General features: G+C 45.7%; 1 protein-coding gene and 1 long non-coding RNA gene across 7 annotated transcripts; both read left to right on the top strand.

Annotated features, from left to right (window-relative positions):
• Positions 1 to 53: 53 nt before the first annotated feature.
• LOC113592147 lies at positions 54 to 1,388 on the top strand. Its single transcript, XR_003412280.2, has 2 exons — positions 54 to 695; positions 1,048 to 1,388. It is a non-coding gene; the product is annotated as an uncharacterized LOC113592147 (long non-coding RNA).
• Positions 1,389 to 9,964: 8,576 nt separating this feature from the next.
• On the top strand, positions 9,965 to 21,635 carry LOC113592148 (cortexin-1-like). Of its 6 annotated transcripts, XM_027032910.2 has the most exons (4): positions 9,965 to 10,088; positions 11,273 to 11,339; positions 13,797 to 13,888; positions 19,153 to 21,635. In XM_027032910.2, the coding sequence occupies exon 4, from the start codon at positions 20,071 to 20,073 to the stop codon at positions 20,329 to 20,331; it is 261 nt and encodes an 86-aa protein (XP_026888711.1). In that variant the 5' UTR covers positions 9,965 to 10,088; positions 11,273 to 11,339; positions 13,797 to 13,888; positions 19,153 to 20,070; the 3' UTR covers positions 20,332 to 21,635. The 6 variants fall into 6 exon arrangements, with proteins under 6 accessions (XP_026888711.1, XP_026888713.1, XP_026888712.1 ...); XM_027032912.2 differs by lacking the exon at positions 13,797 to 13,888; XM_027032911.2 differs by lacking the exon at positions 11,273 to 11,339 and having other exon boundaries at positions 19,136 to 21,635.
• Positions 21,636 to 21,870: the final 235 nt, after the last annotated feature.

Genomic DNA, 21,870 nt, shown 5'->3' on the forward strand with positions numbered 1-21,870 from the left:
CCCTAAGATTCTGACCTGAGTGAAGACCAAGTTGTACCGTAACTGCTCCCCCCCCCCCCCCCCAATCTAATAAAGCTTCAGTTATGTGGAGCTAAAAACATACCTGTCAATGCTACCCGCGTTACCAATGTTTGCCTTTCCTTAGTCATGGTGAGCATCCCAAGGGAGATAGAAGCACACCTCATTAGCAGAAGTAAAACACTAAAATAACAGCACACATACAGGTGTCTGCAAGGCTCGGGTCCATCACTGCTCTGGCTGCCCGCACACGGAATGGAAACATCCTCCCCTGCATTCCCTGATATGCAGAGCGAGGAGTACATGCTACCAGGTGCATGAGGGTGGGGACATTGGCATGTCGACAGGGTCAGATTTATAGCTCCCAGCAATGGAAGGGGGGGCTCTATTCCGTGCCTGTCTGCCCTGATGAATCCCCTTGCTGGGATCAGTCTGCTGAGACCTGCAGGTCCTGGGCACCGCCCCCATACCTCAGAGCACGACCTCAGAAAAAAGTTCTCCACGGGTGCCAACGTACACCCCAGGGCTCCACAGCCTCGCCCGACACGCCGCCAAGCGTCAGCGTGTTCGTGGTTAATTGTCGTGATGTGCACACGGATGTGTGGGCGTAATTAGGAACTCGGATCCGGAACTAATGAGAGGGCCCGGGTCTGGATGACGAGAGCCACATTGTGGAGGTAATTAAGCAGGCTCATATGCAAGCGTCACAGTCCATACACATGCACACAAACTGCTTAATGAGATCTTCTCCCATAATTGTCTCAGGACCAGGCACACACTTGCATATGAGAACAAGGCTGTAAAATTATTTGTCTAATGAATTTTGGATTGATCCCCCTTAACATGATGGTTTCGCAGATGGGTTTTATGATTGAGAGAAAACAATTGAATCAGAGAGTGAAAGGACTGCGTTTGGACAGAGTTCATTATTTTGATGATGATGCATGTGCAGACCTGCCATTTGTTTGTGTCGTGATGATTTATTTAGTCTGCCACAAATATGTGCATTCATTTTTTTAAATTCTGCAGCACCGAATGCAAAACTGCAGGGGAATAAGCAGACGGAACGTGGAGACGTATGGTATCTCGAGGATGGTGAATTAGAGGCACATTGACGGATGGAGACGCGCGGTACCTCAAAGGATGGCGGATTAGAGGCACATTGTCTGATGGAAGCATGCAGTAATTTGAAGACTGTGGATTAGAGGCACATCAGATGAAGACTTGTAGGACCTCCAGGATGTCAGATTTTCAGATGTTTACAAAATCTTGCTTGAAAGCTCGTGTGCAGCACTCAGGTTGCGATCTAGTCTGATCACCCCAGGCCAGACATCACCTCTGGCCAAAATGACAGATTATTTACGAGAATCTATTATTCTGGTCGACAAGGCAACAGTGGCAAACGCAGTTTGTATTGATCAGCTGGTCTCCTGGCTGCTCGACGATCCGTCATTTGTGGATTTCAGGAGAACAGTTTGTCACAGGATTTAAGGCAGGAACCAGTCCCACCTCAGTCACGCTTCACACTGGACTCAGCAAGCCACAGCTCTTGGGTTGTAAATCCCAGCTCCTACCCCACTACAATCGCTAATGGCTTCATAAGTTGTGTGAGAGTGTCACCCAACTAAGGGAACACCTTTATAAATATCTGACATGATAACTGTGTTATGGAATGGTACATCTTGATGTCAGAATTTATTTATCATATAGACCCAAGGCCAATAACAGCATCTGTCAGTAATGTACTGTATGTTTAGTACCTACTTGAGAGCCCTTTTTTGTGCTATGACAAAAAGGCCTATGGTAGCTCGTTGACTCAACAAAATAACCGAACACGTTCAATAAAAACGAAAAACACATGAATACATAGATTTCTAGTCTATGAAATATTTATCATTACATTAGAGAAGTTGGATAGGGTAGCGCCAGCATGGTGGCTCACTGCCCTACACAGTTTCAAGTTTTCCCTGCACTCCAGCTCATAAAGTTCTTCGGAATTGGTTGGATTATGTGTTAGAAGCAGGGCCATGAGTATCCGGGGAGGGCTCGAGAAATGCTCAATTAGGGTATACAGCATCTTGGCTCTGCACAGCAAGCCTTCTGAGGACAGTTTTTGGGTTGAAGGTGCAGTGGGAGAAATGTCTCCGGGGAACAAGCTTAGAATGAATTCGTATTCATCAGCCTTCACAACTGCGTGTGTGTGTGTGTGTGTGTGTGTGTGTGTGTGTGTGTGTGTGTGTGTGTGTGTGTGTGTGTGTGTGTGTGTGTGTGTGTGTGTGTGTGTGTGTGTGTGTGTGTCTTCCCACATCCTACCTGCTCCTCAGGGCTGGGTCATGACCGGGTAGTCTCTGTTGCTCCTGGCTATCATCCAAAGCTGTTGCTTTGCTCTGCTACAGTGACTGCTCCTCTATACAGGCACTGGAGGCAGAAGCTTTGGGGTCAGTTTCAATATAGACCACATAAAATAAGAATAAAATTGTGAAAAGAGGCAGAAGAATCTTGTGTGGTAGGTTTTGGGAAAGAAAACATGTTTCTAGACAAATATTAGAGATATTTTGTGTCTTTATCTGTCGCAAGTAAATGAATGAGAAAGATGCACAAAATATGAGGACTTAAAACCTAAATGTGCACAACAATGTCTGCACAACTAGGGCCGTTTGTAACATACGTTTTTAATCCGGTTTGAACAAGGGTTGATATCGCACGTCATCCCTTCAGGCTGGCAAAATAGACAAATGAAACACTTCTTGAAGTCTGTTTATCCTTTTTCCTGCTTATTGACAAACAACCGGAGAGAGACGAACATGTGAGGCTTGCCACGAGATCTGGAGACATTCTCTTGAAAGACATCTTGTCCGATTACACGGGTCGCAATCACCGTTATCTGGGCTGAGTGCTCCCAGCAGTATCACAACATAAGGATTGCCGTTTCCCTTTTAAGACACATTCTAATAGGTAAAATGATGTCAGCCCTGCAGCGCTTCTGGGAAGCCATGCCCTGAATAGAGCGACTCTAAAAATGTCAGTATGCTGGGAATGGATGGTGGGTCTCTGTGTGCTTATATATTGATGTCTCTGCTCACAGGAGTTCCCTATGGGCCTGTCTTGGCCTCGGTGTGTGTGTGTGTATGTACATACACATGTGTGCAAGCAACAGGTATATTTTTGCTCTTTAAGGCCACAGGCGTTTAACTACTTTTAATTGTGAAATTTAACACGTGGTGCAACGACTTCTCTTACTCAAACCAATTATTTCCAAGGTAGGTGTAACCTTATGCTGATCTGAGACTCCTGCTGCGTCACTCTTCCAGTGGATAACATTTTGATTCAGGTAAGAAAGTAACTGGTCCTGTATCAGCGAAGACTCAGGCTCGGGCGCCGTGATGGATGAGGTCCGATCCGCCGTTAAGAATATTAAAGTCAGATAGCGTGATAGATGGTACGGCGGGGGGGTAGAGAGATTTTGGAAACTGGCGACATCTTTGATAAAATATGAAAAGGCAGGAAATTAAATCCTAGACAAAAATATAAAACATAATCCTCTTTTAGTCTCTTTTTTTCGCACGCCGATGACTGATTAGAAGAGCAGACCCAATTTGAATTTTTAATGACGCGAATAGGAACGACAGGAATTATATTCGGCGCAAACGAACAAAAAGAGGCGCAGTCGGAGGAGCGCGGCACGACCTTTACAGCGCCTCAGAAAGAAAGATCACTCATGCGAAGGAGTCGGGGACCCCTGGTGGAACTGAACGAGACCTCGTCAACAAGAAACACCGGTTTAGTTTGTGCAGAATCAATTTTGGCCGCCCTAATGACCTCTGGCACGCCTTCGCTCCTAAATAACGCGTTCTCTTATCCATGCGCCCATGGCCATTAACGCATCATTTCAAACCAGTAGTAATTACATCGAAAATGTCATTTGATTAGTTAACTGTCATTTCGGACTCTGAGAAGAAAAAAAAAATTGCTTCAGAGCTGTTCCAGTATAACCTTGACACATTATTCTTGTGATTTCTTTTCAGGCTTGCCAGGCTGCTAATTTACAGAATCGCAGAATATTTTTGGAATCGTTTTCGTGGACATTATGCAGGGTGAAGGCCAGAAGGCCGCCAGGGATACTGGACCCCATGAAAAGATATCGCATTAGGCGAAAAACGGAAAATAAAATAATTAATGTTCTAAAAACCTTTAAAGCTCATGTCCGTCACCAGAATCATCTTAAAACCCACCTGCAGGGTTACCTAAGGTCACGGGGGGGGGGGGGGGGGGGGGGGGGGGTGATGTTAAGTTAGTTTGATGACATTGCTGAATTACTCGGTAACCCCAGTATTCATTGTGAATAGATCCTTTTTGCATGACTCTTTTAATTCAAGCAACCGACTGACCCAAACATGTTGCGTGGGGTTTTTTGCGCTAATTACAGTCAGATGAAAGCCCCTATAACACAATAAAATTCTAACACCTGGCATTACACTTTGATGTTGCAGAAGCAAAAGATGTTTTAAAAGAAGCTGAAATTTGAAATAAAATCTAATCACCATGCACAGAAGCGTAATATCCTGCTTTCGCCTTGATTTTGCAGCGTGTTCATTATAACCTCATAAATAAATGATGGTCATTCTACAACTATGAACAGAATCCACTGGCGATGTTAATCAAGAGAGAATATTAAACTGGACACCGCTACACGCTTGGTCCTAATTAGATTGTCAGTAAAGATGCTCTCAGTTCCTTTCTCCCCGTCATGATTCCCCCCCAAGCAGGAATTTTTTAAAAAATCACTACTGCATCACATCTCCCTCTCCCACGTTACAGAAGCTTAAGGAAGATCATGTTTTTTTTCCATTCGAGTGTTTTGTACTACCAGACTTTGCCAATGCACACACACTAAATCATTCTTACTGCCCATGAAGGCTGTGCTGTTGGATTTATAGCAACAGCATCGTGTCGAGGAGCGAACGAGAGGCGAGAAAATGTCGTGAGAAGCGTTACTCTCCACAGTGGGGGGAACAAACGAAGGTAAACAGCGAATAGGTGTGTTTAGTATCTAATAAGTGGGTGATTGGGACCGTGACGTGTGTGTGAGTGGCCGTGGGCGTGGGCGTGTCCCTCCTGCAGAGTGCCTGGCGCACCATGACACATCAGAGGATGAAGCAACATTTGGGTTTTTTGATTTTATATATATATATATATATATATATATATATATATATATTTGAGAGAGAGAGAGAACTAGGTAAATATTTAGTGTGTTCAACATACACAAAAATGACACAAAATGAGGGTAAAAAATGTCTGTATTTGTAAAGAGGTCTGCAGAAATGTGATTCATTCCTAGGTTTGGGAGGGTTACATCAAAAATGTATTCCATACAAATGATTCCATTACATATTGGAAAATGTATGAACTCCAAAGGATTAAATTATTGTAATCTCATTGCTTTCTTAGTTTTGGATGACTTTTTAACCCAATAACTGCCAAAGCCTTTTGGAACACTGGCCCCCCTACAGTGACAGTTAGCAGACAGCTCTTACAAGCTCCTGTAAGCTGTCTGTGCAAACTCTCGAATAATTCTGGAAATGTGTGAACGTTCTCCACATAAACAGTATGCACAGAGAGTGGAGATGAGCACAGCAATTCCTCCCAGAATGCCATGCAGCTCTTCTCAGACTTTATTTAGATCAAAGCTGTAAAAAGGCTAGTTGATTTGTGCAAGTTTGTGTGCTTGGTTAGTCCAGTTGTGTCTTTTTTTTCTTCTGTAATAAGCACATGTGGGTGTGGGTGTGTTGGGGGGGGGGGTGGGGTTGGTGTGTGTGTGGGTGTGAATGAGTGAGAGACTATTTATGTTTGTTTGAGTTGTTTCCTCAGCAGAATGTCGTCCTCTGATTTTGGGTTGGTACTGATGCGGAATGGTAATTCTGTGAATGTCTACAGATAGAACTTCTGATTTTCTTCTTTCTTTCCATTCTGAAAATAAATGTGGATTATTTAACCATATTTAAGGTAGGAATAGTTTTTCAAAAACATAGACCATTGTTTGAGGGTTATTATTATTATTATTATTATTATTATATTCCCACTATCAATACAGAAAACTATGCCTAACAAAATACATGCTGCACTAAAGCCCAGTCCAAACAGCCCAGCAGTTTTTAATGTAGGTACTGACTATTTACTTCCATTAAGCATTTATGCATTATAACAAATGCATATTCGATGACACACAGTATGCCCATTGATCTGAGTGGACTGTTTAATATTGTTTCAGATTAGGTAGAAATAAATTAGACAAACTCAGTAGCCAAGGTCACGGAGGCACGTAATGCGCTCATTATGTGTTCATGAGTAGATCTGCCCCATCTTCCACATGCATAACAAATCATTCCCCTTGAAAAACTGGGAGTGATGGATTTCCACAGGATATTGATCGATAACTTCTTGAGCCTCTAGCTGGGGGTGGTTGGGGGCTGTGGTTGTGGTGGAGGGTCGACTTTCATGCCAATTCGTTCCAGGTGACTAAGAGCATTGATGAGTACTGCTGTAGCATCACACCGGGGGAACTGGGACAGTAGAGGCACGGCATTAAGGCTTGTGAAAAATAGCTGTGAGTAAAAGCCTTAGAAGATTACACCCCACTTCTGCTGGTGTCAACGACTCTAGGTGCTTTCTCTGCAAGTGTGTTTTTGAGTGCACGGAAAACACACGCATGACATGTTAAGGACAAATTCTTCACACCTCTGTTCAAGACTTTGCAGACACACACACACATACACACACCCACACACACTCTGTCAGTAGTCTGGCAAAACTAGACGCTTGCGGATATGAAAAAAGGAGGGGATTTATTAACGGCACAGGGATAGGGGAATAATCCAGGGAACAAAAGGGGCAATCCAAGACGTAGAGAAATAGCCAGTCCAAGTCCGAAACCAAAAGAACAAAGATACAAAGAACCAGGCCACAAATCCAAAAGGGCTAGGTAAAAAGACAAAAACCAGAAATCTGAAAACAGGGTACGATTCACAGAAAGGCTATCCAAAAAGAACTCTCGGTATGCTTAGAGATGAACTGTCGGCAATACTTCGCAAAGACTGTGAGTCCGAAACCTTCTTATATACATTATAAATCGGGACATACAGGTGGGTTCAATACTCTGGCGAAACAGATCTGATTAGACGCCTCCGATTGGTCATGTCATTGACTGGGTGAAGAATGGGCTGCTGGGTATTGTAGTCTGCATTGGGATCTGGAGTCATGACACACACACACACACACACACAAAAAACAAAAAAACAAAAAAACAAAAAACATGCACTTGCAGAATCTTCACACAGAGGCAAGTGGATGGGACACAAAGCACTGTGGGATAATTAGATCGAAAATAGATCATTTAATTCTCTGTTAAGTGTTGCCATGTTGCCACTCTGGAATGGGTCAATATAAACAGTGTGCAATACAAACAGTGTGACTGACCTCTATTTTAGCACTGCTCTGTGTAGGAAAGAGCAGGTGAGGGAAAGCTAGACAACCCTTCCTCTGGCTCTGTCCCACGCCAGTTCTCGGAAGCGCAGTGTTCTACGCCAGCTCTTTGACTGGCATGCCCCCGTACTTTATGGTGCATAAAACCTCAACGTGATGTGTCTTGCTGGGCTACTGTTCTGCATGTTGTTAATGGCCCCGATGCTTGATGGTATCATTGAAAAGGATTTACTTAGAAGGCCTGTGTAAGATGTGGAACACTGGATGTATTTGCCAGGGTTTACACTAGGAACGCCGACTTTTAGCTGTTTCGAAATGACGGTGCATGTCGAAGATTGATCTAAGCTTTGATGTGATGGGTCCTGTCTAGACTGCACGGGAGGGGTCACTGTCATCAGTCTGTTTGAAGACTGCTTGCTTAAAATGAGCTCAGATAGCCCAATAACAATGTAGCTGGTGTCCAATCCTACTCAGTCTTGCAAAGACCACATGGTTCTCTAAAAGGACAAAGAAAAAACCATTACAGCCTGTTTGGCTCTACCTGTGCATGTTTATACGAATCAGGTCCAATGTTGGTGATAAAGGCAGAATTTAGCAACCAGATTTAGTGGTGAAAGGAAAAATAAAGCCTCCATTCAAGTAGAAATTTAGGACCAATTTTGCTGACTAGTTGTGCAATTATATTTATTCGCCATTCGATGACGTAAGGTTATAAAGGAAGCATGGGATCTCTTTAAATTGATGAGGAAAAAGTGACTCGCTTTTACACGGCAATTCTGTTTAATTTACTTTGTCTTTAATGTTGCCACATTATAAGCAGTCTTACTGAAGTCAGCACTTCTGTGCAGCACAAGGACACCTCCAGCTCACTGACATGATCGGAATAGCGTCCGGCGCAGATTCACCACATTGTTCCATCCCCAGATCCGGTGACTTCCAACCAGAGCACTTGCAAAAGTTCACCTTCAAGAGACTGTAGCACATGTACAAAATGCTAAGCACATCCCAGTGCAGTCATTTAGCCACTGATTCCAGTTCAAGAGGGCATTTTCCCCCCCCTGGTCCCTTCTGTCTTTATTTTTCCACGGAACCATATGGAGGTGGTAAGGGGTCAGGATCAGCAAGAGTCTGAAAAGAATCGCATGTTCTCTCTGAAACAAAACGCAGCAGTGGATCTTTGTCCAAAGGAAAGCAAAGTCTTTTTGAAGACCTCTAAAGGTTAATGAGGCATATTGTGCATTGGGAAAGGAATATGGTCTTCTTTATGGAAGGAAGGGTAATGTGGACCCCCCCCCCCCCCCCCATATCTCATTATTAAGGTTATTGACCACCTGCTATCTGCTTCTATCTCTCTTTCTACCAAACTCTCTTTTTGCCTCTCTGTCAATGAAAACACAGTGGGTAGTGTGGGCTGCAAGAACAATCTTCTGTTAGACGTCCACACACACACACACACACACACACACACACAGTGCAGTAAACAAGACAAGCCTACTCTGCAGCTGATAATGTCTCATTGGTTAGTTACTGTTACTGTTAGCTCAAATACTTTATTGTAATTAAGACTGAAATGCACTCACACTGAACAACCTGAATTCTCACCTTCACAAAAAATATTCAAAATAATTCAGAAATACTGAGCACGTGATCAAGCATGCGAACCAAATGCAGTCCGACTAAAGTTAAGGACAGCCGGTGAGGCTGTTATGAAGACTGCAGGCACGCTCCACCACGGACAGCTACGCTGCTCTAATTACAGCCATGTTTACGTGCCCATACAGTCCGACGCTCTGACCTCGCGGAGATGGTGGCATCTGTGAGCGCCGCAACTGACACCTGGTAGAACGTGGCCCAAGCGGCACAGATGGCACACTCGCCTTCGTCCAGGGCTTTGTGTCACGTCTGGGCCATGGGAGCTGGACTGGCATCCATCTTGATAGAGTCAAGAGGAGACTCCCCGACAGGGATCCCGGTGAAATAACCAGAAAATGAGATAATGAGGCACAGTCCCGCAATACACGAGACCGTCTGCTGCTGCTGCAATAACAGCTCTGTAGCTCGGCTGCGTTGTTATCAGGGCGCATTACCTTCCTTTTGAGATTGCTGTGTTTACGCTTGCTGACATTTATTTCGAATAGGATTCAAGACTTAGAAGAAGACCGATGTAGCTCTTAGTGCTATCTGGAACGGGTCCTTATCAAGCGGGCCTCATTGAACCGTATAGCTGAGAATCTACAATGTATTATCCAAAACAAAAATACATGAGATTGTAAAGATATCCATTGCTTTTGCATAGACATGCCACAGGTTATTGGCCTTGGACGCATGCGTAAATGAAAAGGACTTGCGGGCAAGCGCTCTGTGAGCGAGAAGAATTCGTGATTGGTGATTGGACGAGTAGAGGCGCTCTATGGCGCTTTAAGAGCCTCGCGCAGGCACGCGAACCGCGTCGCTGGGTCGCTGGTCGGAGTCCGCGCGCTGGCTTCGTCGGAAGGGAGGGAGCTGACGAGCATCGCTGAAGTTTTTACGCGTCTGTTGTTCGACAGCGCCGTCGGGTCGTTCGTCGTAACTTCTATGTGGACGCGAGGGTAAGGCTTTCGCCTTCATTTTTCACTCGTTGCAAGCTTTTACGCGCTCCGTGTAAATTTGTTTTGCGTTCCGTTGTAGACGCTTTGGATGCCAGAAAAGCTTCCCAAACTTGAAGCGTCACACCATCGGATTCTTTTTTTTATTTTTTATTTTTTATTTAAATGTCTCGACTAGAAAGATTGCGGACAGGCCGGATATGTGTGTTTTATGATATGATACTGGTAAAAGATGACATGACAGCTTCGTTTTCGTTTCCGTCATCAACACAACCAAATAGGTCGCCACCCTTTACCATCCTTAAATGGCATCATTCCCGACTTAACTGCAACCTGTCGTCGTAAATCAGGAATGCTGTGTCATGTCTGCCAGATATGTAAAAGTAGTATATATAAGGCAACGTTCAGGCACCTATGGTTTCATGATAGTGACATAGCTGTCAGGTGCGTTTGCCCCTTTGTATACTAGATTTTTTTTTGGGGGGGGGGGGGGGCGGTCTCGGGAATCATTTGCGATATTTTAGTCGCGCTACGAAGAAACCGTAGTATATTCACATCTTTAATGCCTACATTTCAAGCATCTGCATTGCAAGCGTGGGATTATACTGTAGGCTACATGCAGGCTAACTTTGAAACGTTGTTGGTTGCTGTTGCGTCTACGTACTGCCGCATTACACTCGGTAACTCATCTGCTTCCAAAGGCGATTGTTCACCTAAAGTAACTGAAAAACCTGCTACTGCATCATTTCAGTGGTCTCCAACTTTGCCATTAATAGCGCACTCAAAATCATCTTATGTTTCGGGGGACCTGTGGAAGGTGAAAGATGTGCCGCTAGAATAGCGGATTCTACGCAAAAAAAAACAAAAACAAAAACATAAACTGAACACAACAAAGAAGCGAACCATATCTGTATGTGCATATTTCTTATGTTTAAAAATCGACTTACACACAATGGAAAAGTAATACAAATAGTTGTATTAAATATATAACATTTCTAACCGAATTTGTTCTTTGAACTTTAATTATCAAGAATGCAGTAGCCTGTGGTAAAAGTTGCGACACGGTGCGGTCCTTTTCCTACATGGACAATGGACAGAAGAAAACTCCCATTACGCCGTTATCCCGTTTTCGCCGGTCATGAATTAATAATGAAAGCGTGTCACTTAATTCCGCTGTCCGTATGCAGGGGGCAAGTGGCCGAGCGTTACACCCCGCACTGATTGAAAGCCCTACAGACCCGGAGTGGAGTGGAGGTAGGTGTTGAAAATGGACGAAATGGAATTGCGGAATTGGGCCGTCGTCCTTGGATGTCATTTATAACCTAAACTTAAAAAAAGAACCTGTGTTAAACGCAAAAAAAAAAAAAAAAAAAAATGCTGTCCACTATACCCATAAATCTCTCTGTCCCAAAACAGGTTCCAACATATATGAGTAAAAATAGACTATGAATAATGCGTATATAGTGAGAGATATCTTAGTGTTAATTTCCAAAGTCATTAGGCCTGTATCATCTATCAGTGTTCAGAGATAGTCTGAGGCTGACTTAGTTACTAAACAAGATTAGGGATGATGTAAAGTGCGGCAGTAAACTACCACGTTAGCTGTTCTCCCGGGTGTGTTAATATATCTTCCATATGCGTTTATCTCTTCGACGCGTGTTAACGTCTGAGAAGCCCTGGCTGGCTTTCCTTTTCATTCCCGGCTGTCCGCAGGGGCAGCGGCTAATATCCGAGATGCAAGGGTAAAAGAATCAGATGTTGTACACGTGGAATAGTCGCGGCAGAGGCTGGAGGCTGGGGGGTGGGATTCGATTTCCTCCCAAGATCACTCCTGAAATATTCATCACGCCCACAATCCGGAGCCACTTGATAATTGACGCCATGGCTGGGTTGTTATTATCTCTGTGCTTTATCTTTGAGTCTAGAATGCTGCTAGCGCGAGTCCTCTCAGACCCCCCCAAATGCAACCCAGTGGTAACTGGGCTTGCCAGATTAGCAACCACTTTATTGGACTCCGATTTTGCTGACAGGGAGATACATCTTCTCTAATCTTCTGCCCTAAATTTGTTTGATGAGCTATAAAAAAGAAAGTTATTCCACAAGGCTTTAGGATTTTAGAACCTGGGTGTTCTTCTTCTGCGATTGCAGAGATTGATTTTATTTATTTATTTTAATATGTTTTTTAAAATAATCCAGGCTCGAAGATCAGCATGTTCTCCGAGTCTGGGACTTTGTACACCCCTGGGCTTTTAATTGTAGCTTCCACGCAGTATCAGCAGTTTCCTGCTCTTCTGTAACCAGTTGTTTCATGTTTCCATTCCACGTCTGGAAACCAGCTCTACAACTAAACTGCAGACGGGGCAAAGTCGAAAGTTTGAACTTGTTGGAATTCTGCGCAAAGGAAAGGCTAACGAGTGTTGAACTTTTCTGCCCTCTCTCCCCGTTGTCCCCCACTTTTGACATGCTGACCATGCGGTCAGAGGTCTAGAAGTGAGGGGCTTGACACGCTGACAGACAGATGTTCCCTGGCTGGCCTGGGTCATGCGCTGTTCCCACAGTGGATCACCATACAAGGGCAGAAGTGCTGTCTTGTGACTTTAGACTTCGGAAGTGCTGACTTCCTAACGTCTCCTGCGCCCTCTGTGGAATACTCCCCGTGGACGTCGGCGCGTGGGAAGGATACAACTGTCATTCCCGTTAGCCTGTCAGCACTGTCACTCTGTCATCTCCATTACTGTCTTCTATCTGCTGGTTCCCAGAGTACCGACGCAGGGGAGAGTCCATTGGAGAGTGTGGCGCACCTGAGGGCCTTTACTGTCCCATATAATCAGTCACTGTTTGCCAGCCCCCCTTAATATTTCGTGCTGTGATTTGGGTTGTAAATTAAAGATGAGTGAGAGGTCTGTTTGACAGAGCACGGTGTTATTCTGTCTGAATGAGTAGCAGGTAGAAAGAGCCCATATCTACTATAGTCCCAGGCTCTGGAACAAGAACAAGGAGCCGAATTCAGATCACACCGCCACCGTCCACCCTCCTCTGAAAATACTGTGACATTTTTAAATACGGAGATCTTATTTCCTACTCTTGACAGTTATTTGTATTGAAACGTCCCGATGGCCCGCGGTGGTAGAACAGGTGGATGTGTTTGACACAGTATGAAGTTCATAAGAGCCCAGTGTGTCACCAGCAGCGTGGGGTCTTTCTGGAGGGCTACTGGATTCCTCTGTGACCACCAATATTTGTGGCACACATTCCTGGGAGAAAAAGCCAGCTGGGACGTGTCCAGAAACCTGCTGACTGATTCCTTTCCCTATTATTTCTGCTTCTGTTTTCGAGTGAGATGGTTTTTAAAATGATTACCTTGAGACGCACCCAGTGTCGGCCAGTGATGTATGTAATTCCACATTTATTTTGAGAATGGCATTCAGGGGCAGGGTCTGAAGGGAGCTGTCATTTCCAGAGATGTGGGGAGCCTTTGTACCCAAGGCTGAGACAGATTGTTCCCTCCAGAGACTTGGCCTGTATCAGGATAATGTTCAGTGATGTATCTGCTTCACAGAGCCAGCAGACAATTCAGAATCATCTCCTTCCCAGTCCTGCGTGGTTCTATTCCTCAAACTTATAAGAATTGACAGTTCGAGCAGCGCTTTTGTATGTATGCACCTCGCTGCGTAGCGCGAGGGTATTAAAACACAGCTTCTGTTTTTGCAGGCTCCTTCACAGGGTCAGCAGACTTAATGTCCCACACTCCCATCTCTCACTCTTCCACTCCCAGCCCACCGACACGTGCCCACTCAGCAAAAGTGAGAAAGTTTCTCGTTCTATACTTTGGTTTGAATTTTACGTTGTTGTTTTTTTAAGTTATGAGTGTATATATTTTTGTTGTTGCTTTGGAAATCAGTTTGTATATGTCAACATTCACAATTTATATTCATATAGTCAACGTTCAGTATTTTATATTTTTTAGAATCAAATTTGCTTTCACATTAAGAAGAAATATGTATGTCCAAACCTTTGTCTGGTACTGTATATCTCTTTTGCTTCCATATCGTTGCCCGTAAAAGTTGACTAGTGGCGCTGAATACAAGATCTCTTTGCGATAGCTTCGCTATTCTTTAAGCATGCCAGTCTGGTGAACTAGCAGTAAGCTTCTATTTCATGGGAGCAAGAACAAATTCAGGAACATCGGGTGCAAAAGGTGTAAAAAAGAAACCAAAAAAAACAACAACCTGTAAAAATAGATATGGCATGTTGGCTTGTGGAGAAATACAGGAAGCTCACGTCTATGTCTTCACTCAAGGTGACCTTCCGCTTGTGCACAAACATAACATAAGGTCAACAATCCTCTACTGAAGAATTAATGCAAACAAGACTTTAGTCTGATGGTACAATCAAAGAATGCCATCAGGACCCAGGGTGATGGATGGCATAAATATCTTCTCTAGACATACACGCACACACACACACTTTATTCCCCTGCCCCTAGAGCAACGTTTGTTCTGATCAGATGCAAGTCATTTCTGAGTGCTTCCTTACACTATTTTTTCAGACCCCATTGTATCTCTATAAGTAGCCAGTTGGGAAGAGTTAAATTAATTCCCCACCACACTGCAGGCCATCAGCGCTGGCTCGCTCTCCGCTGGTGGTGACACCGGCCGGGGGCAGGGCGTGGGCGGTGGGGGGTGGGGGAAGCTGGCGTTTGTCATTTGCTCATGGCCTCTAATCCATTTTGGGAATCTCAGACAAGTATCAAATAATGACAAACGCAGGGACCTTCTCCCCATCACCACTGCTGCGTGACTGCTGAGCGCGTGTTGGGGGGTGTGGGAGGTGCGTGTGCTGGGCTCTGATCTGAGATGAGTGGGTTTCGGTGGTCCAGCTAGGAGCACGTCAATGAAATTTGGTTTATTTTTCCAGTTGTCCTTGTGGGTTTGACCCATCATCAGCGGTGGTGTGTAGGTTCAGTGGTGGAAGAGGAATGTGGCTTTTATGGAGAATGAGCTTAATGTCCAGAGACGGAAGGGGGGGAATTAAAGAGGAAAAGAGAAGCAATGAGAGAGAGAGAGAGAGAGAGAGAGAGAGAAAGGCAGGCAATGAAAAAGGAAAAGAGGAAAGAGAATGGGAGGAACATAAAATCCTGTTTGAGAAGAGAGCAAGAGAAAAACCATTTCCAAAGAAAGTAAAAAAGAAAGAACAAGGAATGATGAAAGGGAGAGAAACGAGGGAGAGACCGAAAGAGCAAGGCCGTGAAAGTGAATAATGAAAGACAGAATAAGAAAGAGAGAGAGAGAGAGAGAAACGAGGGAAGACCTAGTGAAGGGAGCACCACGGCCAGGTGTCCATGCCCCTCGCCCTATGGAGGGCAGGCGAGGGACTGCAACGTCCAGACTGGGGTCCAGACTGGGAGCCAGACTGGGAGCCAGACTGGGAGCCAGACTGGGAGCCAGACTGGGAGCCAGGGTCAGACAACATCAGCAGGAAGTCTGCAGGAAGTCAGACAGCTGATGGGCCCCAAAGATGTTCTTTTCCTCATCACTTCCATGGACTCTTCCACAGTCACACTGGGAAGGCTCTGCTGTTGGTTCCTAGTCTCTCCCTGGATCTGTGTCAAGTGAAGCTGATCGCCCGTTGATGATGTTGCTGGTGCTTCTGAGTGTGTAGTACATATTAGATTACCGTCAGGGGCTGGGCTGTATCAGTGGAACATTAATATTACGTTTACCTGTGGACAGATCCGTTAGACTGACGTCGAGAGAGGATTTGATAAATAGGATACGGCCATGAGCTACATCGGCAGGCTTCAGGAAGGGGGAATGGAGACTGAATGAGGATTAGGCCAGCATCTTAATGGGTTTGTCGGAAGCTCCGCGAAGGAGTCACAGCAGACAGGAGAGCAACTGCAAAAGGCTTTGAAGTCCTGGTCAGGATTTGCTGAAACGGTGCCATGCACACCGAGGGCTAACTCGGTACCAAACCTGAGGACGAGGAAGTTTGAAAGAAGCGTGAGATGTGTTTATTGGGGCTTTTCTAACAACCAGAAATGTCCAGAACAAATAAGCTACTGAGTCAGTAGAGGGTGCATCCGAGTGATGCGTTCTTGAAGGACTGAAGGATTCAAAGAAGTTCAAACGGACCCAAAGTTCTTTAATATACATGTACACATTCTGAAGACTGTAGAATGTTCTGGAAAAAAAAGGCAACCGTTCGTCACAGGCAGTTTTGGTCAGTGTGTTATGGGCACCATATGGGTGCTCGTAGTCCGTTTCCATTATTTTCAGGAAGAGGAGATTCGCTCCCTGGAACCCTCTAGCAGCGGATTAGTCAAACATTTGTCTCCAGATGAGTTCAGTCCAGTTGAATAGTGTAATAGTGCTGCTTTTTATAGCCAGTGCTCTGTATCTGTCAGGGGTACACGGCGCCTCAGGCACAGCGTGTTTCAGTAGTAGGAGTGAACTTTCTTCCTCAAGATCGCTTTAGTTTTCTATCTGGTTTAAGAGTAGATGGTATTGTTCACGTTTTTATGTGGGAAGTTGCGTGTGTGTGTGAAAGAGAGAGAGAGAGAGAGAGAGAGAATGTTGAGTAGTATAACCACTTTGATGATTCCAAAGGCGGGCGAAAGAAAACCTGTCAATATGACGCATGAGTGGGCAGCCACCCACCACTCCTCACTCTCCGGATGATCCTGTGATGAAACAGTTATGAGTGTCATGCCAGCCTGTCATCTGCTCTGCTCTCTGGACAGACGGGCTCTGCCCAACCCAGCGGCCAGAGGACCAAGATGGTCCCGCGTGGAAGTGAGGTAATAAAATGATATTGTGAGGAGAAAAATAGGGATGGTCCGGAATAAACTGGTTTCATGCAGGAAAGGCCTCTGTAGGCTTCATCATAAATCCTCAGGAGGCCTCTGACAGGCCTCTAGGGACCTCAGTCAAAGGGAGAGCCTTGGTTCAAGGACGGGACAGCCCGGCCAAGCACCGGAAGAACCAATATGGGCAGCCGGTGATACAGAATATGATCGCCTTTTAAAAACATAGAAGTAGTTCAGGACCGGTTGGCATAAGTATTGAATATCAATTTGCATACATTCGATAATATATGGTTTGGAGAACAACAGTGGAACCGTTTTTATGAAAAAATAAAAATGGTTATGAAGAAAATGTATAAAAGGTGAGCCCACCTGAGACTGTTAGACATTCTCTGGACAACGCCTCGTTTGTAACATTGAGCTCAGAATAAAGACAGGACCGGCTCTTCTCTTCAATTAATTCCTGAGTCTGCATCTTTATTTCTGTTTAGTGTGTATTGAGTAAACATTGAGTCTTGAACATAGGAAGATCTAGGAACGACAGAAGCTCCAGCATGTGAGGCTTTAACCTTCTCCGTTTAAGCTGCAAGTGCCGGATCTGTTCAGCACTTGTGACACTGATCAGAGTTGTGGGGAAAAATTGTGCTCTTCACTGTTTGGGGAGGGGAGGGGGGGTGTGTGTGTGTGTGTGGCTAGTCCGGAGCTCCACGGCCAGGAATCGCTGTGTGATGAAGAGGCAGGGCACGATTCCAAAGCATTCCAAAGGGTGTGGACAGGAGAGGGAGGAACTGTCACGAGAACAGGTGGAGGACAGTCTGTGTATATACAAGGCGGGATTTTGGCTAGGAGGGAGTTTCAGACATTGTCTTTCTCCCAAACCTGCACCGATCTGGTTCCTTAGCAGCTCTGTTTAAGGGTGATCGTAGCGTCTTGGTTTCACACGTTAAATGAAGGACGACAACCAAAATCTGAGACCACAGCTGATTGTCTTTGTTCTAAAAGGGCCGATTAGTCAAAATTGGTCTGATGGTTTTGTTGTTGTTTATGAGTTCTGTAAATACAGGTTAAAAAACGCTCACTAGCAAGATGCTTCCCATCTTTTGTAAACAACTGCGGCACAGTTTGGAGCATTGGTACTCACACTCAGGTCCTTTAAACTGATCTACTTCTTTTACTCATTTCTGAAACCCATTCCTGCTCATGCGAGCATGAGTTAGAGGTTTCCCAGTGCTGACCCGGGCGCTCACCTCCTCTGCGTGTACTCATGTTACTCGTGTTGGGTGGGAAGAATCTGTTGCGTCTCTTCCTCCGGTTCAGCGTTAACTTCAGGACCTGTTACGCTCACCTGAGCTTATTTAGCCTTGGCAGTCCACTGCCAACTCTCGCAAAACGCTGCGTCTTAAGAGGACGCCCGATCGATGCACTTTTATAGATTAAATGACAGGGCGTGCGTGAGTATGTGCACGCACGCCCGCGACGTGTGAGCGGCACGTGCGCGATGCTCTATGAGAACCTGACGTTATTTGTCAATCTCCTGCAGCATCAATCTTCCGTCCCTCATCTCTCTCTGTACTGGCACACATCCACTCGCACTCCTGTCGTTCGGTGCCATTTCTTTTATTCTGCCATGTGTACTTCTCCCTTCTTTCTCTCTCTCCCATGTCTCTCGGCTTCTTTTTCCTCTCTCTCTCTCATCACTGGGCACCACATTTATGAGGCATAGCCCAGAAGGCCGAACAGAACAGAGCTCCACTCTAGAAAATGTGATTATTATTCATTCTAGAATTTCAGTTTGATTCTAGATTACGTCCCTGCAGTGTGCTGTGTCACGCTAAAAGCATCTCTGATGGATGGAGCCGACATTTACAATATCGATGTTTATATGATTAGAATGGTAACTGATATTGCTGCTATAATATGATATGATATGACATAAGTAATCACTTACTGAGCCTTAGTAATCATGCTGAATGTCAGAGTAATACTTTAAAAACTGGTGGGACTTGTCAAGACGTCATTTTAACGTATTGACTCGAGTGAGCGGAATGACGCTACAGGTGCCCTGGCCGTGTGCCAAATAGGGACGGGATGGAGGGTTTTTCATAGTAGAGTTTTGGTTTTCTGGTCTGCGAGATGCATCAATAGTGACATCTATGTATAGATTCCTGGTTTGAACTGACACAGTAATGACCAAACAAAAATAAAACTTAAAAAAAAAAACATTTCTACAATTTGTCAAATGCAGGTTTGTTGTGTTCACAGGACGTGTGGCTCAAGGAGACGCAGACGATGAGCAGAGACACCCGTGCCTGCAGCTGAACACCAAACCGGGGCCAGGAGACTCCCAGACCTCTTCTATAATCTACAGCCTGACCATCCATAACTGACTCTGATTTTGAACTGAGACACTGTCAGGGACTTTGGAGTCCACCTCATACCTTTCACCAACTTTCCTCAATCAGCTAAGGGACCCGCGTCTGTTTAACCTACGTAGACACATCGGGCAGGTTACCTCCGCGTTGTACTGCCAGAAGCGTGCGCGTCACACTTCCTCTCCTCCAACGACCAGCCAGACGCGTTATTTCACGTCCCCCCCGCGTGCCGGTCTGCATTCGCACTGATCTGATTAGTCCCCCTCCGTCTGTGAGCTCGGACACGCTCTGCCACACTCGGTGCCGAGCCGAGAGCAGGAACGGCCCCGCACGAGTCTGCCGACCAGGAGGGTGGAGAAGAGGGGCTTGCGGCCCGGGCTGCATCTGGACACCAGATTCCCATCTGAATCCCATTAGCCGGCGTCCAGCCAGGCGGTAGATAGGGGGTTACGCACGGTGTCCGAGTCCTCGGTCACCGTCGCTGGTTTTTATCTCTCCTGGCAGCTTGGCGTGTCATGTCAGTTTTTCACGCGTCACAGCTGCCGCAGAGTGTGTCGGGCGTGACAGGGCCAAAGTAGACGGGGCTGATTTTTTTTCCCCGGTCTCCTCAAACGCAAGCGGGCGCGGGGGGGACCCCCCGGGGCCGAGGCCGCGCCGCTCCGCCCACGTCACCTAGCGCACAGGTGCGTGTCTGGCTCGCTTTGGCCAAAGCTTGACCCCGGAGGTCACGGCTTCCAATCTGGCCGGTCTCCCCGTCCGTCCTAGCCTCCAGACAGTCTGCAAATTTTGCCGCCGAGGCCCGTGGAGGATGAGCGATGCCCCGACGCTCGACTACGAGTTCTATCCCGGGCACTTGCTGGCCGGGGTGCCCAGCAGTCAGCCCCTGGCGGGGGATGCCGAGCAGAGGACGGCCTTCGCCTTCGTGGGCCTGCTGATGCTGTTCCTGGTCTTCCTGCTGGTGCGCTGCTTCCGGATCCTCCTGGATCCCTACAGCCGCATGCCCGCTTCCTCCTGGACTGACCACAAAGAGGGCCTGGAGAGGGGTCAGTTTGACTATGCGTTGGTGTAGGCGTCAGCTTCCGTACCCCTCTGCCTTAGCCTCCTCTGTGGTCAGCCCTCACTGCCTCCTCTGACCGGGCCTCCCCTCCACCTCCCCTCCACCTCGCCTCCACTTGGCCTGAGTTATACTGTAGTTACTCCTCAGGGCTACAGGGTTCCCCAAACCATGATTTGAGGCTACCCAAACCATGAATCACTAAAGCTTTTTTTTGGAAAATACGTGCATTAGATAGATTGAAGAAATGGATAGGTGATTGGAAAAAAAGGTCTTTTAAGAAGATTTTTGAAAATGTATATAAATAAATCTAGATCTCACCATACCAATCATATTTTGGCCCATTGAATGAACATTTTGGGGCTCCCCGGTTAGCGAATAGAAATGATTTCTATCCCAGTGGTGAGCTACGATGGCCTTTGTAAAAAGGTATAGTGTGTATGACAGTAATCCTCCGACACCAGGTTAAGATGGCCCTTGTAAAGCGTGTCGTGTGTATGATGCTAACACTTCACCGTGATCACACTTTTAGCCAGTATGCTTAGCAGACATAGATGATTTTTCAAGGACTCGATAGCTTTTGTAAAATGAAAAGGCCCTTTTCTTTATTTCAAAGATTTCTCATGTAGTTGATGACCTTACACCATCCACCCAACAAATGCCGCTGCACCGCTTCCCTGCGACACGGAAGTCTCACGGACGTATGGTCTCACGGATCTGCTGTCTCATGGATGTACCCGTCTTGGGCAGATTCGCAGTTAGCTCTAACCCTTTGCTTTGCTCACTATGGGCGTTTGCTCACTCTGTGCTGTTCCCTTGAGTTTGCAGGAGGCTCAACCCCCCCTTTATGATGTCATAAAAGTCCCCTCACGATACTGTCGCAGGCATTCGCCTTGCCCTATGCGTTGTGCTTCTGCAAGATTTACAAGCCATATCTATCTGTTTATGTCCTAGACGTTGCTGTGTGGCCTAATCTCCCTAGCCGATCTGCCAAGCTCTGTGACTCCTGTGTCGTGAATAACTGTGCAAGTTTTAGAACCACTGAAAGTGCTTTATTTTTGTATTCAGACTCAGATTTGGAGTCTCCTTTTGCTAATATTCTACCGTAAATGTAAGTTTCCGATTCCTAGCTCACTGTATTCTCACCGGACCAGGTTTATGAGGAACCCCAAGCAACATGTGTGCTGGGGCAAGAACTTGTGTGGTTGCTTTGTGTTTTTCAGATTTGTACTGTAAGTAGAGCAGATATTTTCCTAACTCCTTGTTTTTGCTAAGCTGGGGCAATTCTGTGAAATAAAAATGGGGATTTATGCAATGAATCCAGCGTCCTCAGAGGAAGAAGAGAATCGAAACGGCCAGTTTTCATTTATTCAATCAATAAGCCATTTCACCATAATCCACCACCTTGACCTCTTAAAGTCCAATTTACTAGAACTGATATAGTTTAATGTAACTTAAGAGCATTGTTCAGTAATTACTAGCAATGATTGATTATTCAGGAACATGGAAACTAATATGAGGTGTGTAGTTAACAGAATGAGGATTGCGTCGAGA

Source organism: Electrophorus electricus, chromosome 26 (assembly GCF_013358815.1).
Source record: "Electrophorus electricus isolate fEleEle1 chromosome 26, fEleEle1.pri, whole genome shotgun sequence".
NCBI classification, from domain to species: Eukaryota; Metazoa; Chordata; class Actinopteri; order Gymnotiformes; family Gymnotidae; genus Electrophorus; species Electrophorus electricus.

What these genes read in the sequence shown, in the direction of transcription:
- LOC113592148 (XM_027032910.2), top strand. Translation starts at nt 20,071, where the DNA reads ATGAGCGATGCCCCGACGCTCGACTACGAGTTCTATCCCGGGCACTTG.